The 25227-nt window shown below is 26.1% G+C and overlaps 2 protein-coding genes across 2 annotated transcripts; both read right to left on the reverse strand.

The window, feature by feature from the left end:
• Positions 1–13884: 13884 nt before the first annotated feature.
• LOC112694632 (histidine-rich glycoprotein-like) lies at positions 13885–15664 on the reverse strand. The gene is made up of 2 exons (XM_025570163.1): positions 15556–15664; positions 13885–14302 (listed from the first exon to the last, which is right to left on the reverse strand). Exons 1-2 carry the CDS (start codon positions 15565–15567, stop codon positions 13970–13972), a joined length of 345 nt encoding a protein of 114 aa, XP_025425948.1. The 5' UTR covers positions 15568–15664; the 3' UTR covers positions 13885–13969.
• A 6099-nt stretch (positions 15665–21763) lies between these two features.
• Positions 21764–23565, reverse strand: LOC112694617. The gene is made up of 6 exons (XM_025570151.1): positions 23459–23565; positions 23134–23345; positions 22876–23059; positions 22479–22811; positions 22056–22333; positions 21764–21927 (listed from the first exon to the last, which is right to left on the reverse strand). Exons 1-6 carry the CDS (start codon positions 23551–23553, stop codon positions 21764–21766), a joined length of 1266 nt encoding a protein of 421 aa, XP_025425936.1. The 5' UTR covers positions 23554–23565.
• Positions 23566–25227: the final 1662 nt, after the last annotated feature.

Raw genomic sequence — 25227 nt, forward strand, 5'->3', positions numbered from 1 at the left:
AAAAAAAATACAAATCCTTTTAAATAATATTTTTAAAACTTAATACCTATCATGTCTATTCGTGCTCTATTCGAGGCGATTACAAAATTTACCGTAAATTAAAATAGTTAATTTATTAAAAACCTATTAAATATGCATATTATATGCATTTATGAACAAATATGCAATAACCCTCGAAATATGCAATATGAAACTTGATGTTTTAATTCGGTGTAATATGAATCGTGAACATTTTAAACCTCCATAGACGTGCATACACTTAGTACAAACATACAAACGCATATAAATCCGGGCTCTACTTATTATTATCTGCGTAGCTGTATATCTGTTATCTGCAAGATTTAAATATAGGCTTTATAATAGCTTTTAACATGTTATTCGATATTATACTTGAATAATCTAATTATTGAAATATAATTTCACTAATAACACTCACATAAAATACTAAAGATTTTATTTTTAAAATGTAATTTTGTTAATTTAAAAGAGGAAATATTTTAATATTTTTATTCGAATGATTGTGTAATGTATAATTAATAGTGATTATCTCTTAGCAGTTAAGACTTAGCTAAACCGTTTACGTATATCAAAAACCAACGGGTACCCGACAATTTTGGATAATGGATACCCACTACCCGAAAACATTGACTACCCTCAAATTCAGGTATTACCCAGGTTTCTGAGTATCCGTATATTATCCACATCAAATCAAGAGCACTAGTAGAAACTTATTTTGGACTTTCTCAAGAGTAGTTATTATCCAGTATTATATGTTGACCATATAATGGAACCATATTCTAAAAGCGTCCTTAAGAACAATTTAAATAAATTGAAGTAAAAATATTCTTATCTTTGAAGTCAAAAGAGCTCCTAAATATGAATTCAAGCAGTTTTAGGTCTTTATTTTTTATGTGAAAAATATGACAATTAAATGTTAATTCAAATTAAAAATAAATTCCAAGGTCCTTAATAACGTCTGTAATTCTAGATAGAGGTACACCATTAATATTATTCTTCTTTTTCTTCCTGGCAATCCTACTCTCTAAGAGTTTTTGTCGCCATTACTACACTTCACCACCTATCTCTATCTTGGGCTGTCTCTCCCCAATCTTCAACTTCGAGGGTTTTTAAATCTTTTTCTACCACGTTAATTCATCTTTTCCCAGGTCTACCTTTAGGTCTCTTCCCTTGTGGTTTCCATTCCAAAGCTGCTCTGACTACTTCGTTCTCTCTTCTTCTTACTATGTGACCTAACCATTGTATTCTTTGGCCCTTAATATAGTTTGTTTCCGGTTCTAGTTCCAACATATCGTACAGCTCTCTGTTGTACCTTCTCCGCCAATTCCGCGTTGTATCATCTATAACAGGTTCACATATTTTCCTCCATACTCTGTGCTCAAAAGTCCTCAGGTTTCTCTTTTTTTGTTTGGTCATTGTCCAAGCTTCGCAGCCATACGTGAGAGTCGGCCTTACAATAGCCACGTACAGTCTTGCTTTCGTTTTCCTGGATAACATTTTGGTTGTGAAGAATTTTGTCAGTGCGTAGAACGTTTTTTGAGCTTTATTTATCCGAATACTTATTTCCTTTGACCAATCATTCCTTGTATTTAGCGTTGCTCCCAGATATTTAAAATCGCTAATTTTTTCGTAGGCTAGATTTTCCGTCTCACTGAGGTCCTCTCCACTTTCAATTAGTTCCATTATCTTTGTTTTCTCGGTATTCATTTCGAAACCAATTTTCTTCGCCGCTTCTTCTAGCACTCTGGCTGCGTTGGCTGTGTCTGCAAGTGAATCACCTATTATATCTAAATCGTCAACGAAACCAAGAAGCCGTATCTTATTCTGACCGATTACTAAACCACCTTCATTGTCCTGTAGTATTCTTACTACCTTCTCTAAGGCCAGATTGAATAGTACTAGGGATAGAGCATCCCCTGTTTTAGTCCGGTTTCCACTGTAAAGGTTCCCGATATTACATTTTGTGTTCTTACTCTGTATTTCGTGTCATCCATACACATTTTAATTGGTGCTATTAATTTTTTTAGAAACCAAACTCGTACATAATATTTTAGAGACTCTGTGGATAATATCATAGGCCTTTTTAAAGTCTATGAATAATTGCCATATATTCTACCGATATTCGTACCTTTTTTCAATTATTTGACCTGTTATGGATAATTGTTCTGTTGTTGAACGGCCTTTCTGGAAACCGCATTGGTATTCACCTAGGTAATCCTCCGAATAAGGGATAATGCGATTTATTAATATCCTAGAGAAGACTTTGTACGCGGAGTTCAAGAGTGATATCCCTCTATAATTGTCACACTTTGTCTTGTCTCCTTTTTTGTGCACTGGTATGATGATTGCCTCATTCCAGCTACCCGGAACTCATTCTTCCATCCATATTAGCTGACACAGTTTATAGATTACTACATGTAGCTCCTCACCTCCGTATTTTAAGAGTTCTGCTAGAATATCATCGGTACCCGGTACTTTCCAATTTTTCAGGCCAAAAATTGCAATTTTTACTTCTTCTAGACTAATATCCTTTACATGTGGCTTCGTTCTTTCATAATCGATATATTCTACAGGCTGAGCTGGCATCCTACTGTTTAATAATTTTTCAAAATATCCTTTCCATCTATCAGCTCTTGACTCTGTCTCCATTAGGATTTGTCCGTCTTGGTCTCTGATTGCATTTTATATAGGGTTGAAATGCTAATACTGTTTAATGTCTCTAAAAAAGTTTGTAGTTCTCCCTTGTGTATGATCATTCTCTGCAGTTTGAAGTACGTAGCTAAACAATTTTCTTTTTTCCCTTTGAAGGGTACTTTTGCAGATTTTACGTTCCCGTATGAAAACTTCTTTGGTCATTTGAGTGTTGTTCTTAATAAAGTCATCTCTCGTTTTACGGCGTTTATCTATAGCAATTCTACAAACATCATTATACTAGATATTTCTTGACCTTTTTAGCTCACCAATACTAGTGGCCGCTGCTTTGTTAACAGCATTTCTCACTATTTCCCAATCCAAATCTACGTCCATTTGTGCAATATTCTCTTTAAGGTTCTTCGTGACTTCGTTCTCATAATTTTTCCTCACGGTTTCATCTTTTAGTAACTGTAGATTAATTTTGACCCTTTTGTCTTGCTTTAATTTCGATTGGCTTTTTAACTTTGATCTAAGTTTGGCAATCACTAAGTAGTGATCCATGTCACAATCGGCGTCTCTATAGCTTCTTACATCGTAAATTTTACTACGGTATCTAGTCTGTATGAGATCGTGGTCAATTTGGTTCAGGGTTTCACTATCCAATGACCTCCACGTGGCTTTATGAATATTTTTGTGTGGGAACGAAGTACTACTAACAGTCAACCCATTTGATGTTGCAAACGCTATCAATCGCTGACCATTGTCATTGCTGTTACTATGCAAACTTTCTTTCCCTATGCATTATCATTTAAATTTCTCAACAAAAATTTTAAAGTGTAGTGCTGTACTAGTGCCATATGAATCTCTAGTGCCGTTTCATATTCGCTCACCAAAAAAACTATACACATATACTGATAAATAGGGCTCGGGAGTTGATGCATTTTGCCTCTCCTGGCCACAATTATGTTTCATTAGCATGTAAATCCGAATACCTAATTTTTATTTTGGATTTTATTGGATTTTTCGATGTTTATTATTTTTTAAGTAATTTTTACTGATTTCACACTAGTTCACTTCTATCGTTTCTTGTCGTTCATCATGCCGATGACTTAAGATTCGTCCGATTATATCTCGCCGATTACATCTATGATTGTCGTATGGTAGTAAATATTATTGTACCAACATTTTATTATTTTTTCCTAATATTCGATTACTATTCGAATTTATGTCGTCGATTATAGTCGTGAATAATACCTATTATATCTAAATTTTAATATTTTTTTCATAATATTTTCATAATGACGAAAATTAAAATGTTGATTAGTGCTCGTCTGTGCCTCAAAATCTCTTCAGTAGACGTGGATAGAAGTTTTTCCAAAAATGTATATTTATAAACAGATAATCATAGTTCATTTATTTTTGATAACATCAAATACACTCTAATTGTCCAATGTAATTATTTTGGTTTTTGAGTAATTTGTAAGCTTTGATAAATTTATTAAACAAATATTTGTAATTTTTTAATTTCATATTTTAAGGACATAAGTTGTCATTTTTATGTCATATTTTGAGTAATTTGTAAGTTTTTATAAATTTATATAAAATGTTACAGTAAAAAATTTAAAAATATATATTTTTATTAATTTAAAACAAATATTTGTAATTTTTTTTAGATAATTTTTTAAAGACATTTTTTGTCATTTTATGTTATTTTTTCATATTTTTTAGGTCATTTTTTTAATATTTTTAAGGTCATCAACTTCCGAGCCCTACTGATAAACCCCCTGAGAACATGTTCAATTAATTAGATCCATTTTCAATTTCAAATAATAAATCAATTCCAATTTCACTTTCATTATTTAAAACCACTCCAGTCAAACAAAAATTTTTCCCTACAAATTATTCACTTATTGATACTTCTGATTCATGTTGTCTTAACTTTGAGTCGCTAAAATCTATCAATTTTTTAACTCCAACAAAAACTAATTAAACATTAGGATCAAAAGATAACACACTAATTTTAACTCCAAAAACTCAATCATGGTTAGACAGTACACTTAATATGTCAAAATCTTCATCTACTATTGAAATACAAATTCAGAAACTAACAGAAACTGCAAAAATACAATTAAATTACATTAAAAAAATGAAAGAAAGAATGGAATTTAAACAAAAAGCGATTGCAAATAAACGATCAACCATAGCAAATTATTAAATTATTTGCATAAAATGTCAAATTAAAACAATAATATATGTTTATGCTATACAGTTTTAGTATTTTAGATTATTTCTTATCTCAAATTTCCAAGAATGAAAAGTGATGAATGGACTCTGAATCGACGACGATTTTAGGCATTACTGTTTATTTTTAGTATTTTATTTCTATCATAAATAATTTAATTTTCCATCGTGACTCTATATCAGTGGTGCCCAACCCGCGGCCCGCGGGCCACATGTGGCCTGCGAATGTATTCTATGTGGCCCATTACGAATTTTCTAAAATAAAAAAAAATTTTAAAAATGTATGAAAAAATTTTTAAATTATTTATTTTCATATATTATTTTTATTTAAATTTATGAATTCGTTTAAATAATTATTCCAAAAAAAACAATTATGTGTACCTCAATTCATAATCTTTTCAATAGACAATAAAAAATAAGAAAACAAGTCCAATATATTAGATTATTTTATACTCTTTTACTTTGTGGCCCCCTTGAAGATAATTGTTTACCAAAGTAGCCCGCCAAAGGAAAAAGGTTGGGCTTCACTGTTCTATATGAATCGTTAAATGCAGAAAGGTAACAAGTTCACTTTTTCTAATTTTTCAAGAATAATGAAAAACTAAATAACTTATGAAATGTTAATGTAAAAACTTCGACATTTTTGACTCTATATTTAATTAAATCATTTTAAAATTTAATTTAATTTGTAAAAAAAAAGTTTTATAGTTTTTTTTTAATTAATAAATTTAAGTTATGGACATGTCTCCTTCTGCATAAAAAACATTTTTATATCTTATTTATTGATGTAGAGGGAGAAATATTATCAAAATACTCGAAATTATTGTATATTATTATATATGGATTTTATTCATCAATTTATTTTTATCAAATATAACTTATGTTATTATTAAATATAAATATAAAATTATTTTTTACGTTTTACAATTTTTTGATACATTGATGATATTTTAATACATTTTTGTCATTATATTTTTGGTCAAGTAAATTATTTTTATCACATTTTAAAGACCATTCACTTATTGGTTTCCAAAATCCAATATACTCATGTATAAACATGTTTTTTTGTAATATATTGGCCACAGAGGCATCATTTGGATAGGAGCAGACTATGGCAAATTCCCCACTCTAAGAAATTTTAAAAAGTCTACAATTCTTTGTCCGATGATTAAATGCTAAAATCAGTAAATAGTAAATTTTTATTTACTATTTTGTACTCAGAAATCAATATTCTCTTTTAAATACACGTTCACGGATTATTAAAAGTTGGGAAACACTCGCTTTTACCCAGTTTATGACAATCGTTATTACGCGAACCTTATAAACTTTATTTTTGGGATATTTTATATTTCTATAAATGTGATTATTATAAAACAGTTTTCGTGATATCAATACCATAAAAATTGAGCTCATAATCCATAAAAAACCGTTAAAATTGTTCTTATTCGCCTCAAACTACAGTACATTATACTTGAAATAAAATTTTATGTTTTTATAAATAAGTTCTGTAAAGTATTAAATATACATATAATAAAATTATAAGTATTTATTTAATTAGATTTATATTATTATTCCATTAAACCTATTGATAGGTAAATTATAGCCTATAGGTATAGGTATAGGTATAGGTAGAGGTAGTAAATAAATTAATATTTTACTATCTTTAATGTTATTATTTAATTGGGTAAGTTGAAACGTTTCATATTCATTGTTTATCATCATGACATTATTCATTACCAGGGAACGGACTTTAATGTCTTAAAAAATAAGAAAAATTTCCTTAAAAAATACGACCTTATGCCTTAAAAAAATGCTTTAATATCAAAAAAATGCACTAAAAACATTAAAAATGTTATTAAATTCGATAAAAACAAAATTTTGAACAGTTTTGTGTGTGTGTAGCAGTGTGTGTATAATATTATTAAAACTTAAAATTTATAAAAAATTTATCATTATAAAAAATTTATCTTATAAAAAAAATATTTAAATATATACAATAAAAAAAACTTTTTTGTCTTTTCGCTTATCTTTTTTTTTTAGCCTGAAAAATGTTTTATGTTAATTAATAATTATTAATTGTTTTCACCGAATTCTTGTACATACACACGCGAACGACAACGATCAGACGGCTTAATTTTCGGCATCTTTCACACTTTTCGAATTACGATAGCGAACACGACTAACGACTAACGACTCTATGAGTACCTACTAATAATCGGACACCAATTAGTTTTATATCCCGTATCGTAACGTTATCGAGATTATTTGATGGGAATTACGTATAGCCATATAGATAGATACAATCAGCCGATCTTCGTAAGAATAACTAAAATCTTATAATTACTAGCAACAAATATATATGAAAAATGTCCTAAAAATGAAAAAATGCTCTAAAAATGTCAAAAAACGCTTTAAAAACTAAAATATTTGAAAAAAGCAAAATAAAAGTTTCATTATTAAATTCTCTGATGTATGAATCGAATTATACACTTAGAAAGCATTGCCCTATTCTACCCACTAAAAAATGTATTTTGCATCAAAGTCCGTTCCCTGTTCATTACTAATCCTTGCATGTTTTGTTCCGAAAAAATATCGTATTGATAGTTAGTTTGAATTACAATAGGTATCTTTTGAATTAAACCTATTTCTTAAAATTCATTTAAATGGTATTTCATTTTTTAATTAACATGCAAAATTTACAGTTTAATCATATTTTAATGTATGTACATCGAACACTTCAAATAAACTCAAATTAGAAGTAAAAGTAATTATTCATTAATGAACACTAAATATTTAATAAGACAATAACAATGTTATTCATTATTCATAAATTGTTTAATGACATATAAATATAATTGAATCATTATAAATCATTGCCTATTATCAATAACTTTTAATTTGGGAAATACTAAAGTAATAAAGCAATAATATATGATGATTTTGATGAATAAAAAAACGTCTAAATCTACTTATACTTAAATATATATTTTTAAATAGTTAAAATAAAAAGCATATTTTTAGACAATTAATAATATCATAAGTTAAAAAATAAATAAATGACAATTGTGAAATACAGATATTAGTATATACTATAGAGTATAAACGTATATAGGTCTTCGGCCTCATATTTATTGGGAGTATCCCCACTAATATTTCGCAATTAAATCCTAATGTTCTTCACCTATACTGAGTAATGGACATACTGATTATAAATTATAACTTAATGAATATAATTAGATTCATTAATTCTTCTATTATATTATGATAACTAAAGGTTATAAGTATTAAGGAGTAATTAAAAACCAAAATCTGTACTAAAGTTTAAAATGGTGATTAATATATTTAAATAAGTAATAAAAATATAAATGTATATCACTATAACTATAATGTAGGTAAGTATACTTATTAAAATAATATAATTAGCTACTATGTGTGTAATATATTTAAAATATAAAAACGAGAAATTATGGAAATTATATATGAACATATTAAATAATAGCATACCATATACTATATGGTCGATACTAACTATATAAATGAGAGTTGGCAATCTGAAATATGCCTTTGCCATAAATTAAATTTACTAGGAAGAGAAAAATGTTTGGTTTTTAATAGCTATAGCAGAGGTCGCCAACCTTTTCAAACAAGTGAGCTACATTTGACATTTAAGTCCCTGGTGATCGACATCCAAGAGAATTTAGGTTTTTAGGAAGAGATTTGTTTGATGAGCAAAAGAAAAAAAAGATCTAAGCTTCAAAGGATAATTATTTATTGTATTTTCATAATAATAATATAATTTTCTCATTATCCGATTAATCTGATTATTTTACGCAATCGACCGATAATGGTAAAATTAAATTTTACAACGATCGACCTATATTCCTAAAGAGATCAATCAGTCGATCGCGATCGACTAGTTGGCAATCCCTGAGCTATAGGTACTTATAAATTGATTATTTCTAGTTAAAAAAAAATAAATAAATAGATTAATTTTCTATAAAGAGATCTTTTTGAATGAAAAATTGATAACTAAACAATTTTGATGTTTTTAAAGGCTTAAAATATAAAAAATTTGTTAACACGAATTTTCTCTATGTGTTCTATTTATTATTTTATCTAAGTTTAGCTATTAAATTAATAAAATTATGATTATAATAAGGTATTTTAAATTAATTTACATAATTTTAAAAGTATGTGTACGATTAAATACAACTATTTTAGTATAAGCTTCTAAAAAAGACGTATGAAATAATATTTATAACAAATGAATGTTCAGCCGTATGGCTATAACATTATACATATGTCTTAAAATGATTGTATATCTAATAAAATAAGAAAAACATTTAGGGGGAAGGGGTTATAATTCATCACCCTCCCATTTACCCGGTTACGCCATGACCTTTAGGTATTTTATTTTTGAAAAAAGAGGTAGTTATAAATAAGTAATTTTTGGAATGCATTATTTTTTTTGAACCCTCTTCCTCCATAACAAATTTGAATATACAGTTCTGTATATATGGGTAAAAATATAAATATTATATAAATTATAATAATTTTAGGTTGAGCATAAAATCGGCTTGGTATATTACAAATTATAAGGCACACAGAAAACTACTTGACATCAATATTTTGAGGATAAAAAATTTATATTTGAATTAATTGTAAGAATTTATCACAGATATGAATTTGTACAGTAAGTTCATTACGTTTAATTAATAAAGGACAACTGGACAAGGATTTACATTTTTAATATGATAATACATAATGTGTAATGAACCAATGTACTTCTGGTTTGAGTTTTGAGGTGTAATGAAACTTAAAATTTCATGGTTCAACCATTTATTGTAATACATTTATAAGGAATTAAAATTAATGATGAAATTACACATCCAAGAATAATATCAATCGTTGTAAAATTTAACATTTTTATCATTAATAAATATAAAATGGATTTCAATATTTTTGAGTACATTATTTAGACTGTAGTAAAAGAGATTTTCAAATTGTTGTAATACACAATAAAAATAAAGTTAAACTTTTTAATATTTTTTTCATAGAAGAACTCACGTGTGTATATAGGTATAATTAAAAAGTATTTCAAAAACGTATTAATTATTATTATAATTTGATTATCATATAATAATATGTATTTAGAGACAGTGCTCGACTTGGCAAAATTAAAGAAGGGGGACTCTATTTACTTTAAAAAAAAGAACGTCCCCAAAACTGGCTGAGCATTATGTTATAGCGTAATAATAGTAGGGCGACGCTAAACTTTCTGAAAATTAGTTGGGGTACTCCGTTCCCCTGCGTCCCCTTCAAGTCGAGCACTGTTTAGAGATTGTACAAAACACATATACATTGGTAAGTATAAAATATCACAATATAATTCAATATCTAAAAACAAATAACTTAAAACTAATGTGAAAAACTAACAAAAAAACCTAACTGTATGTTGTATTGCGTAAATATTTTTATCAAGGAAATATTTAAAAAAAAATTTGAAATATTTTATTAACCTACGTAAGAAAAATTATAATAAGAAATTAAATTAAATTAAAATTAAAAATTATTAAATGGTTAGTAATCGTAAATTAATAAATAAATAAATAAATAAATAAAAGTTTAGCCTGGATTATTATTATATTTGTGAAGTGTGAACAGTTTTGATTTAAAAATTCATTGTCAGGTGAATACAAAGTCAATAAAATTGTGACTGAATATGAAAAAATATTTTATTGAGTCGTGATTATATTTTTTCATATTCAGTCGTGATTTTATTAACTTTGTATTTATCTGACAATAAATTTTTATTTCAAACCCGTTCATACTTCATACATAACACTCTAAACTAAGCTTTCATTAATTAATTTATTTCTATAAATTAACAATTTGTTTATTATTGATATATTAATAATAAGAGATATTTCATTTTAAATATGCTAAGCAACCACTGGTTGTTTATGCATTAATTATATATTTACTATGTAATGTAATATTAATTAAATATTTAATATATTTTTCAATTTTTTTTATTTGAACTATTAAATATTAAACATGAATACCTATATATCTCAAATTAGATATACGAGGAATCGTACAATTAATAAAAGAGCATTTAGCATAAATTATTGTTATTTCACTAAACATTATTATTGAACACAAGTTATTGCATACACATATATCCATTGTTTATAACATTCATAATTATAATGTATATTATTTATTATACAGCTATATAATAACTATATGAAAAAACATCTATACACCCCCACCAGATTCATCGATCACTTTTAAAAATGGCGACAGCTATGGTAAATTTATTCTATTGTAAACTATTATATTGTGCAACTCGACCAACCTCCTACAATGTCCACCTGTCTATATCGAAAAAAAAACTATATAAAGAAATGTCCACACGTATGTTCTACCACTTCTTTATTCTATTTCTTAGTCAAGGCTGTGCGTCATTTTCCACGTAAATTGCAGCTGTTTCGTCTTTTTTTCGTGTGTAATTTTTAATTTTCATACATTTAGATTTTAATGTGAAAATGTTTGAAACTTACTAATAGTGTTCACATTAATCCATTATATCATTTACTATGTGTATAATAAATTAATGTGAACTTTTCAAAGAAACCATGATTTTTGTATAGTATATTTACGTGTTTGATATATAAAGATATTCACAAAAAATTATATTTTATGCATATAATAGTATTATATATATGTACATACAAGCCGATTTACCTCAACATTACTCGGGTTAGCTTTTAATTATTTTTAATAACTGTTTTTATTAATTTAAAGTACAAAAATGTATAATTTAAATTAAGTATTAATCGGTGCATATTATTTTCGGTTAACTTAGCTCTTGCTTACATAAAAGGTTTCTCTACACATTATAACAATATAATAATGTAATATATAGATGTCCATGGGACAAACGTCGATTTTTCAAGTCCAAGCCACAAATTATCATTCTTTGGCATTGAAACATATTTAATTTAATAAAATTATTTAAATTAAAGCTATTTGAAATGAATTGGAGATTATGGCGGTATCAATGGAATATGTGACAAAAGGACGATTTCTCCTTTTAACTTACTAGTCAAAATAGTTGTTATAAGAACATTTCTGGGGATTTTACATGACCATGTAAAATAGCGTGGAATATCATTATATATCAATGTATATGTTAATTTTTCAAAAACATCAAGTTTTTAATCCAATTTGAAAAATTCATTTAAAAATGCTAGTGTCATTTTTAGTGGCTTATAGAGAATATTTACTTCAGTGAAATATACACGTTATTTTTTTCAAGATGTACTGCAAGGTCGTGTTCTACTTTGTCTCGATATTACTTGTCACATACGTTTATCACACTGTTTTCGAGATAGTTGTGCACAATTCTCTCTAGTTCTAACTCTTTGAGCTGTGTTTCCTGCCATGATTTGATTAGTCAATTAATGTCCTCTTTTAATATGGTTGTGTCATGCAGAGGCTGAGAGCCAGAGAGCTGGTACTTTGATTGTGAAGGTTAAATTTTTTTAATAACATTTAAATAAAATAGGAATAATATAATTAAAAGCAATAAAATAACATTTTTACATTCTTAAACGTTATTGATTGTACAATTTGATATTATCGAGGTAATAATTAAAGTGTTAATAAACAAACTCCACCTCCATATGTTAGAAACTTACAGAACTTTCACATAATTACAACCCTTTGTCCAGTAAAAACCATTTAACTAACAACATTAATCAAAAAATAAACAATCATATAATATAATTTAGATGAAATCATAAACATGGAGTACAAATTAAAATTGGTAAAGGTTCAGTAATTTCTGAGTCCATTGAGCACAAATCGTCGAATACGTCATTTTTATGTATAAGAATATTATGATATAAGCGAATACTATAATTATTAATATATTTTAATCATATTAAAATATATTTTTTAAATGTGTAACAAAAAAATAACTTACGTTATATATGATCAGCATTTAATTATAATGTTTTTTAAAGTTTAAACTTAAACTTCGAATTTTTAATATAAATGTAAATAGTTATATTGGTTTAAAAGTGACATATACATTTCGATTGAAACAACAATACTGAGAATTTAATTTTTTTTTTATTCTTTAAACTGTTCCAAGTTATTTATTTTAATTATCATGTATATTGGTTTTACCAGCAATATGCGATTTATATAATAGTATTTACATACCATTTGACCTTTGATTATTAGTTCACTATATTTATCAAATATTTAATAGTAACATGAGAAAAAAATTAATTAATTCTTTATAATAAAATTCTCATATAATTTATTAATATTAAACTTAGACAGGGACCAAAGAGATTGTTCTCGTTTATTATAAAGTCAAGTTAGAATTGTAGCATTTAGGTAAATTAAGAATGAATCAAACACTTAGTCATTATATAAAATTAAACTTAAAAAATAAATTAAATTTATTTAGAGATATACATATATATATACATATATGTTCATATCAGTTAAGGTCATTAAAATATGTAAATGGTAACACGTAAGCACTAAATGGCAACGTACTTGAGTCACTGGAGCTATAATTGTATACATGATATGATATCAACGGATAAGCTACTAATTAGATACTAAACCCGCAAAAACCTCGTTTATAAAGCTTGGGTAATTATACTTTACCCCCCCAATTACCAATTTATTTGGTTACATTCTACATTATAATTTAATGTAGCTTAATTAATAATATAAAATAAATTTATATGAAAAAAATATTCAAAGATAAAAGATAATTAGAAATAAATTTATAATTTTGGTGTTTAAATTTATATTATATGATTTTGTATTACACTATAATTATAATTATACTATTATAATTTATTATATAATTTTCTTTTGAATTTATTTAAAATATTATAGAAAAAAGTATAAAGTACGAGTACTTAAAAGTATAATTTATTGTATTTATTATAAAATGTATTGAAAAACTTTAATATTTCATCGTCAATATATTCATTCTTAGCAACTTAATTTTTAGAAAATATTAATTATAATTTAGTTATTTTTATTTATGACATTTGTATTCAGTTGATTTATGGTGGTGACCAGAATGATCACTTCCTTCATGGTTGTGGCCTGAATGATCTTCATGGTTGTGCCCTGAATGGTCTTCATGGTTGTGGCCTGAATGGTCTTCATGGTTGTGGCCTGAATGGTCTCCATGGTTGTGGCCTGAATGGTTTTCGTGGTTAGAAGATGAATGGTCATGATCAGCAAGATCACCAGCGTCATGGTCAGGACCAGTATGATCTTCAGCTTCTTTGTATGAGGGGTCTTCATTGATAGGATGACTCAAACATTGTTGAACTAAAACTACAGCTATCAAAAGCCATAACATCTAAAAAGAACCAAGACATTTTAAATATTGTTTATCTACGTTGGAAAATGTTCAATCGTCTTTAGATGTTTTTTAATTTTCTATAATCATAGTGTTTATAAAGTGTATAAATAAATATAATAAATCAATATTATAAAAATTAGTAGATTCGATTTAACTAGGTATTTCTATTAACACGTTGACGGATAAACAGAAATACCAGTTTGTTCTAGTATATATAAATATAATATACATATTCAGAGTTAATAGACATACAAACTATTTATTTAAATAAAATTAGTATGATTATGAGTATGTTGATATGTGAAATTCAATATTAAAGTAAAAAGTCAATTACTCATAATTTAAATTAAATATTAATAATTTTATATTTCTAAGTATTTTTAAATGAATCTTAAACATAATTTATTTTAAAGTTTGTAAAATAATAATTGACATATAAGTACTATATTGATTTTTATTTTTAAATTCTAATTTTATTTGTATTGATTTTTGTAATTAATTAATTAAAAAAAAAAACAAGTTAAAAAAACAATCCCTTAGACTTTAAAGAAAAGAAAATTTTAAATTTAAAAATAATTTTCATTACTCTTGTGAAGTTGTGGGACACCACACATGATATTTTTTTTTTTAATATTTATTGAATTATTAATGTTTTAATTTCATATTTTTGTATACAATTGAGAAATATATAACTGTATATCATAGGTAATGAAGTTTTTCAAAAATATTTTATTTGTAACAGTTCTAATATTTTGAATGTAATTTAAATATATAATTTTAATTATTATTACTGGTAAGTAAATAAATAATTTATATTCGTTAAAAATTGATAATTATTAAACACGAATTGTCTATATTTTATATCATTAAACTGAAATTTATAAAACACTGCAAGGTAAATACTATAGAAAGGTATTAAAAAATGTTGAACAAAATCCATGTTTAATATTAGCATGTTTTTTTTTTTTTTTTTTTTTTGGACTTACTTGTTCTTTTAGTATTTAACCAACAATAAGCTATACAAATTTAAAATATTGAATAATGCAGTAAACTCCAGATTCCATTTTAAATTTGAAGTGTTTTACAAAAAATTAATAAATATTAAAATTACATAAATATTATTAATTCGAAATAACTAAAATTATTATCAATTATTAATGCTTTTTAATAAAATCTTACAATCATCTAATATATATTCTTAAAATCTATCAATTACCATATTTAAAAGTATAGTTATTTTATAAACTTACTGAGTATTTCATAGTGATGGATTAATTTCAGTTAACAATAATTATAAATAAGGAAAAAATTAAATTATATGTTATTCTAATAATTAGTGAAATAAACTGAGAGTTATATGTTGAAACAGCTTTTTATAAACACAGGAACCTTCGAGATGATAAATAAAAAAAAACTTATCTATAATTATATAGTTTTTTAAATACGAGTAGCCACTTCCAAACTTTTCAGATATCTTATTTAATATTTGATTGATGTTATTTTATATGATAATAATTATAATAGTTTTGGTAATCCACGAATACGATACGATAAAACATACTTTTACTTTAACAATTATACTTAGTTAATAGTGATAAATTTTATAATAAAACAATTATTATTGATATTTTATCATAATATAAATATGAGTTTAAACTCCATATGAATAAATAAATAAAAAATGAGTTTAAGGAGATTGCAAACCATGTTTTTTTCTTTTTCTATTACACGCGCAATATAGGAATTTAGACGTTTTCTATTTCCAACGTACCGATCGATCTATTAATGCGATAAGGATTTTAAAAACTGATTTAAATTCTTCGTAAATTTTTTTTTAGATCGACTTTCCCATTTTTTTGATTTTGTCTCCCAAAATTTCACAAAATAGTATTAAATGAATTGGAAACATAAAAAATGTGAGAACGTCGATCTAAAGAAAACTGTACTATGAATTGAAATGAGTTTTCAAAATCCGTATCACCTTAATAGATCGATCTGTAGGCTGGAAATAGTAAACGTCTAAATCCCTATATTGCGCGTGTGATAGAAAAAGAAAAAAACATGGTTTGCAATTCCCATAATGATGATTTTAATTTTAATTTAATAAACAATGTGTGGACCATAATACAAATATATTAATAGACGTAGTTAATATCCTTATGAAATTTTGTGAGCAAGAAATTTTTGACTTCCATGGTGTTATGATTCCAGAAAAAATTAGAAGTAAAATAAAAAAAATAATTTCAAACCGTTATAAAGTATTATAACTTCTATATTTATTGTTTATATGTAAACATTTTTATACATAGAAATTATTTAACCTTAATATTCAAAAATATAATTAAATAGAATTTTTTAATATAGAATAATCCATTGATCCAATATACAATAATCCAGTGGGATAGAAATACTCAACAAATATTGTTTAATAGGCAATCAAACAGTATTTACTAGTAAAATACATTATTTATTTATACGTTTTGTAGATGTGTTTTGATGGTGGTCTGTTGTAAAATATTTATTGATTTTCAGCCTTTATGGATCAAATATATATATACCTATGTAGAATGACTATACATTGATATAACCAGTACATAGGTTTATACTAATTAGGTATAGAGTTCAACTTGTCTTACATGTATAGTTATTATTTTTGTTATTTGTTATTATTGTTTTATTATTTCCTGAATATCTTTTAGCATTAATGCACAATAAATATATTTGAATCGCATTTAAAAATATATAAAAAAATAAAAATTGAGAAAATAGAAATTAATGTTTTAGAATTTATTGACCAAATGATTAATGATTATTTTAAGTTCAAAGTATGCTATTTACAATGTGAATTGTATTATTTTTTATTCATTTGACAATAGTGTACAATGTTGTGTTTGTATTTTATCAATTATCTGGTAATATACAACTAAGACTCAGGCCGACAGCTCTTTCAACATCTAGTGTGACACGGTCGTAAAGTAAATTATAAAATGAGGCCTCCTAACCAAAAATGTAAATTATCTTAAAAATCTAAAGTACACCGCTTTCACACCTCCTATAAGGTATTGATTAAATATTTAATCGATACATAAGGTAATCAAAAACATTGCATCATTAATAATTTTATAAACTAACTTATTTTAAATATTATAAATTTATAAGTGAAAATCGTATTATTTCTAAAGCTCAAAGTAAAAAAATCATCAACTAAATGCGTAATTATAATTACGTATACGGTTAATAGTAATCATCCCCACAACTCCACTTCCCCGCTCATCAGTTATGACTCGTCGAGTTGCGATAACGAATTTATATAAATAGGAATAAAATTGAATAATTAAAACACTATTCTTGACTTCCTTTTATAATTTAGTCATGGTATTGATTTTATAATATTATTAAATTAATAACTCGTAGTATAATATACTCCATAGGATATTAACAATTACAAGAGTAATATAATTATAGTATAAATATCTCATTTTAAGTAATTCGTAGATGTTTATGATAAAATATAAGAAAAAAACAATTTTTATTGTTTGTCTACCAAGCAGTCACTTGCATTACTAAAGGCCCCAAAATTTCACTTTGCCAACTTACCTGCTGTTTGCGCCACTGCCATTACACTCAGTAGTGTAGTGGAGGGTACACGGGGGTACACGATGAGCACCCTCCTTTTAATTTTTGGAGATGGTAAACTGCGACAAAATTACACCTTGTCTAAAAGTTGATATATAAACTGCGCCGCAAAAAAAATTAACATTATCCATCTACAACAAACGCGATAAGATACAAAATACAAACTGCGGCAATTTATTTTATATATATATATATAAAACATATATGTAGATACTATATGTAATACATATTATGTATATATAGGCGTGCACACGGGAGGTGCCTGGTGTGCCCGGGCACCCCATGAAACGTTGTAAAATGGGCCCAATATTCGACAAGTCTCAGGGTAAAAGTTCCGTATTTTAACTGATGTAGCTCGAATTAATTCAAATTTATTCTAAAATATTTGGTAAAAATTAAATGGCGTCTAGTAATAAGAAAAATAAAACTAAATTTTCTAAACGTTCGAGCAAAAACTTATGACGATAGTATAACAACTACAATTTACTACAAAAATATATCCAAGGAAAATATATTCGTTGGGACTTGTAAACCACAATATTTTTATTTATTTATTTTTTTATTAAAATAGAAAAAAATTTACAATCTGTATAACATAAATACAATAAGTAAATTGGATGACATTTTTACCAGTCAGGACGATAAATACAGGTCTGCGCACGCCTATGTGCATACCGATACGATAACACATTTAATTAGAAATAAATTTTATGGTACAGCTGTGTATAGGTACGCATTTGATGGGTAACTTAACTTCATGATCGATAACGTTTGCATATTATTTGCTATCTTGAAACATACAATTATTGTTTTTAATAGATCGTAGTTAGTTAGTTACAGAAATAAAAAAAATAAAATAAAAAAGAAACGTCTTGCTGTATAAATACTTTTCCCTAACATCATAAAATTATTATTATCTATTATAGTTGTCAAACAAATATCAAACATTAACGCTTAGCATTAGGCATTATTGTTAATATTAGTTATTAATATTTCCTACTATATTGTCGTAACCGTAAACATCCGTAGATGTAGATAGTCACAAGTGGCTAGGAATGTCTTACTTTAATTTAATAAAAATAAAAAAATTTAAAAAATTGATCATAGTAATCGTATAATCAAAGATATTAAAAATTGAAATAATAAATTAATATTACAATAATTGTGTGGAATGAAAATGTAAGAGTGCAGGAATGGAAAGAAAAAGTTCAGGACCGTGAAAAATGGAGAGATATTGTGATGGCGGCCAAAACTTTTAGAGAGTACTAAGTGCCAGAGGAAGAAGAAGAAGATAAGATAAGATAAGAAGATAAGAAGATAAGATGTCCAGGCATTCTAATAAATTTATTTAACATTTTACCGTTTATTCTTTAAACCTACTTTTTTCAAAAATTCATACCATGAAATTCGTCCATCTTCTTTAATTTGTTACTATTTTCCATAGAGCATAAGTATTTTAAATTTTTGAGACATGTAAATATAATTATGTTTGTTTCCTTGTCAATAATTAGCAAAAAATTTTCATTCTTGTCAGTCATTATATTCATATTTATTTAAGCTTCATGTAATTCATTAATATTCTTGGGAAGTGGTAGGTGATATTTAATTCTTTTATTATATAAATTTCTACGTGTATATGAAATATCATTAATTAATAATAATGTTTCGTTTTCTAAACTACGAAGTTCTTTTCTAATTATTTTAGATGGAATTTCGTTTATATTATTTTCGGACATTTTTCGTTTGATATTATTACTTTACGGCTTAACGTTCAACTGTAGAATCTGATTAATGATTATGTACCAAAAATGATTTTTCTTGTAGAGTATCATTTTTGTTGTTTAAGACCAATTTTGCTCTGTATGTTTTTATTTCGACTTGCATTATAATATATATTATTTTTTATCTTCTAGTACTTCTAGTGAGTAAACGCGCAATTAGGTTAAATGTTAGACAGGTCATATTTTAGACGTAATAAGTGTAAAAGTTTATCGAGCATTTATTTCCTGTTACTTTTTTCTATTGATTTTATTTATCATTAGGTACATTATTAAATATAATTTTTATGGACTATCATCGATTCACGTATAAACATTTATAAAATTTCATCCGGACTTTATTTCTCTACATAATGTATTTTTTTCAGTACATTTATAAATTATCATTTAGATAGAATATTATTTTCCTACGAGTTTATTATAGTTTATTGCAGATAATTATAGAATATTGTGTTTTAAATAAAAAATCAGATAAACATTTCTCAACTTTAGTAAATACTTTAGTCTACAGGTACACAGATACAGTAATTAACAGTATAATTATCCGTGCCGTACCAACAATAACTGTCAATCTTTAATCGATATAATTGATAATAATACTACTTAATAAACAGTATAAAATTATTAACTATAAAGTATTATCAATTATTAATTACTTAATCTATTGTATAATATTATTAATTTAATTAAAATATGAATTAGTTCAGTTTTTGTCGTTTGAAATACAAATTAAAAGAAGTGGATCAATCGTTATTTATTTATTATTATTTATTATTTATTAATCGTTATGTTAATTTATAATTGATCATGTAAACTTTTGAATTAATTTTATTAAATTGAAAGGAATTAAAATCGAAGTTTTAAACAAATCAATTTCAATTAAATTTTACTTTTGATATTCTCTTTGCATCAGTGCATTGTTGTAGATCAAGGGTCATTGACTTTTTCAAATAATTAAGCTACATTCATAATGTTATGTCTCTGATGATCGACATCTAGGATATTTTAGATTTTTTTTGAAGTAAAAAAAAAATAATAATAATAAAAAAAATTCTAATAATTATTCATTTTTTGTTTATTTTTGTATTTGTATATATATATATATTGTATATATATTTTTATATTTGTATATTTTTGCTTCTTCGTAATAATTATCTAATATTCTAATAATGCACAAAAACAAAAAAAAAAAAAATTAAGCTTATTAGTTGGATACCTAGCATTGGTTTTCTACAAATTAAAGAAGTCTGATATAAAACTAAAAACAGCTGCTCGTTAATTTGAATCCAAGTTACTGTTTGTAATTCTTGAACGATATTTGCTTTTTAAAATATTTCAGACTCAAAAATGAAGTATACAAAGAGCAATGCTTCGTAAATTTGGATATCATTGAGTATTTGCATGTTCCAAAACTCTGAGATAATCTTAAGTAGTGAATATCATTTATAACTGACAATAGTAAACTATTTCGACTATCAAGATTGACCGATAAGGGGATTGGAAGTGCTCCGTTTCTAAGGAGTAAACGATAGGCATTTAGTTTAACAGTTGAAGTCGTTTACTGCTGTTGTGTGAGTAGTAAATGCTCATTTGTGTGAGTGTCCGTGCCTCCGCTACTACCCGCATATTCTACAACGGTGCAATATTCAACACAATATCCAAAACCGGTTTTAGTCAACTAACTTTATCTAATAATACAATAACAAAAGTCATTAAGCGTAATTAGAGTAGTATGCGTGTGTGACCCATATTAGGTCAACGGCCTGCTAAATAATTGCATAAAATAAAAATCACAAGTAATTCATTCATAAATAGTTATAGTTAAAAATAAATCAATAGTAATACTGACTAATATATTTTATAAAAAAAAGTTTTAGAACGAATATTTATAACATCTAATTATTAATTAATTCCAACACAAGCTATAGCTTATAAGAAGTGTGCAATTTTTGCTTGTTTAAATTTCTTGTATTGCAAAACATAAATAAATATACAAAAAATCAAGATGTATTAGAAATGAAATAAAAAACTTAAGGTGACAGAATTAAACAATTTTTTCGGGAATGCCTGGTCTTATTGGTAATCCTCGATCAAACCTAGAATCGATTATTTCTGGAAGTAATGACTCCATATAAAATCGAGTAACAAATGGTTCAATTTTTGTATTCCAAAATGATTCATCTCTAGATATTTTATCTATCACAAAACCTGCCAAAATCATAAACATTTAAAAAACGATTAATAACGACTAGGTATATAATAATTTGATTACCTTTGGGGCTCCATACAACAAAATAACAATATTTTTTTTCGGCAATATTAAGTTGGCTTTGTACTTGAAAATAATAATTGTCCGTTTTTTTTTAAAACAAGCTTCCCCTTATAATCGGTCATATACTTTAATTTTTCGAGAGTAACCGCTTCCTGTGGTGTGTATTCTTTTATACTCGACGGACATTTTATTTCCATTATCGAGTTTTCGTTTATTAACCCGTCCGGACTCGCAACCAAATAATGCAGAGATTTATGAATAAATAAACCTGCTAACTGTATAGTTATTCCTAAAGTTTCTTGAACGGCGTTTCTGGCAATTGACTCATTTTCGATTCCATACCTATATAAACGAAATAATATTTAAATATAATGCATACTAATCTATAACATAGATACAATAGTTACAAATTATAGTTATAAATTAAAATAAATCAATAAATAATATTTTGTAACTACGTCTCAATTATTAAAAAACTTTAGCTTACCTCGTAGTTGAACTTCCTTGAAAAATATCGTACAAAATATGCTTTACAGTATTTGCACGGGAAGTTGTTGGTTGAAGCTTACAAACCTTTCCAAAGTTGGACGCCGTTAGTCGATACTTTCTATATTGTTGCCACATATCATTATCTTGCTGTCCAATTGTACTTCGTTCAATCGCTACTATCTCTTCAGATTTTAATGTTATTTTTTTCAAAAATAGTTCCTTTTTATTTTGATACTCATCAAAAGGCATATCAATTATTTCGTAACCCATTTCCACAGCTCCATAATCATCATCGGGTCCAGAAAATAATTTACGCTTGTTCATTGTAAAACTATAAATAATATTAAGTGATTGTAGTTTGATATTTATTTTTAAAAATATATAAATTAAATTACGTCGATTTATTAAAATTTAAACGTCGTCTTCTTGATAATTTGCACATTTTATCAACTTTTTTAATATATTTTTTTGTAATTATACCAGGACTTAAATTAGTCATTTTTTTATGTAAGTGACTAATGTAGTTAGATCCCAAATTAAACGATGTCACTGCAGTATGACACCTAGCACCATAGGATCCTAAAATAATAATTTAAGATTTAAAAAAATACAATATTTACCTACAATGTGATACGTTTTTATAATAATTATACCTCGTAAAGAATAGTTGATTCTTTTGCCACCAACGTACTTGGCAATCACGTTATTAAAACCTTCAACCACATTGTTATTGACATTATAGATCAGGCTCGATACATGATGTGCAACTATATTTCTGGCCCCTAAGATATCAGCCCATAATCCAGAAGTTTGCATTTGAGGAACTAGATTAACCTCATTTTCTTTCGGGCCTTTACAAAAATAACTAAAAAATAAATAAAATATAATTTATACATATATGTATTGTAACCCACTAACTTAATTTTAAAAATAATTATTGTTCATTTGGTTTGTAACACTTTAAAAAAAATTAATTACCTAGCACAATCATCATGGTAGCCAAATACGTGGTATGGGCTATTCAAAATATCATGTTTTAAAAGAACGACTTTTTCATTGTGACTAAGATTCATTTCTTTTCTAAAAGCTATTGCCTTCGTCACTACACATCTTTAAAAAAAAAATAATTTATTATACATAGGTTTGTTAATTATTCATAAAAACTCATTACCGTAATTTAAGTCGTCTATCTTTTAAAATTTTCCTCAAAACTCCTGGTACTACTATCCCGGAGGTACTCTTTCGACGAGTGGATATATCCACAATACGGTTACAATAATTTCTTAGAATATGATTTACACATTCTATTTTTTTAATAAATATATCGGGTCCATAAGGTTTTGCCAATGATAATTTTTTCATGACACTTGAATCCCCGTCACCAATACTTAGTAATCGATGTCGTGTAAAAATGTGTAAACTCGACAACGAGTATTATATATAGCAATTGTATACCGAATTGTGAGACAATAATAGTTATTGTTATTATTGATTATTATTATTATTATTATTATCATTAATATTAATTGTTATTCTTCTTCATTGTTATTTATTATTCTTATTGTTATAATTCTGTAACTAAAAAAGTTAGCAAAATAAAAAAAAAAGTTCTACAGACTTTAAGTTTTGTTACAATGAGATCTTGAAATAATAAAAATATAATCAATATCTAAAGCACTGATACTAATACACTAATACTGCACTGAAACTAAACTTTAGATGTAGCGCCGTTAAGTACTAACTACTAAGTGTCGACTAAATACATTGATAACTTCGGGCATAATCGTACAGTAGGTATATTGTGTAAAATCATTGCAGTAAACATACCAAATTATAAATATATTGCAATTCATTTGAATTCATTATAAGTCTATTTAGGAATTATATATAGGTACGCTGGCGGCTCGCGTTGCGCGCCGGTATCAAACGTTTCCGGGAAACAATTTATGGCCCGCACGCGCATGCACATGTCTTTACATTTGATGAAATAAAATATTTTGTTCCGATGAAGAAACTAATTTCAATCAATGTAGACCTAAAAGCCTGACAAAAATACGTCAACTCAAAATGATCGTATTTTAATTCTGTAAAAATATTTATACTTGTCGTTGTGTTTTTTAGGTTATTGTGGAAGTCAATTTTAGAATAACTGTTTAACATTCTTAAAAAAGACACTTAAGTAAATCTAAAAATTAAAAAAAAATTTAGAAACTCAAATAAGATTTAAAAACAATTTTAAAAAAAAATATCAATAATTGATTTCCACAATAACCTAGAAAAAAGGTCGATCAACTCAAATCTTTTTACAGAATTAAAATATGATCATTTTAAGTATGCGTAATCTTGTCAGGCTTTTAGGTCTAAAACGTGAAATAAATACGCTGCTTCCAATCGCCATAATGGTAAATTTTTAGAAACAATAAAGCAAACCCCAATATTGGATTATTTATTATACGATCGACCAATAATGGTAAAATAAATTTTTATTACGATCGACCAATATTTCTAGAAAGATCGATCAATCAATACATTTGTACCACCATAAAAAAAATTCAAGATTAACCATATATAGATAATTTAAATAATTATAAAACAAACCATAAGTACCTATTGCTTATTTACTTTTTTCAGTTTAATCAAAAAATTGTTTTCATTAATAGTTATTTAATATTTCAAAATAAAATTGTTATAATTAAATTTCTAAGACCCGACACTAAATAAAAATGGATTCGTATACTATTATAACC

This window comes from Sipha flava, unplaced genomic scaffold, assembly GCF_003268045.1.
Source record: "Sipha flava isolate LNK unplaced genomic scaffold, YSA_version1 131_pilon_pilon, whole genome shotgun sequence".
NCBI classification, from domain to species: Eukaryota; Metazoa; Arthropoda; class Insecta; order Hemiptera; family Aphididae; genus Sipha; species Sipha flava.

Bases quoted from the DNA above. Each gene is read 5' to 3' on its own strand.
- LOC112694617 (XM_025570151.1), bottom strand. From the start codon at position 23,553: ATGAATCTTAGTCACAATGAAAAAGTCGTTCTTTTAAAACATGATATT. The intron at 23,346-23,458 runs GTAATTAATTTT...TTTATTTTTTAG, and splicing joins TACCATGATGATTGTGCTAG to TTATTTTTGTAAAGGCCCGA. The intron at 21,928-22,055 runs GTACAAAGCCAA...TGATTTTGGCAG, and splicing joins CGGACAATTATTATTTTCAA to GTTTTGTGATAGATAAAATA.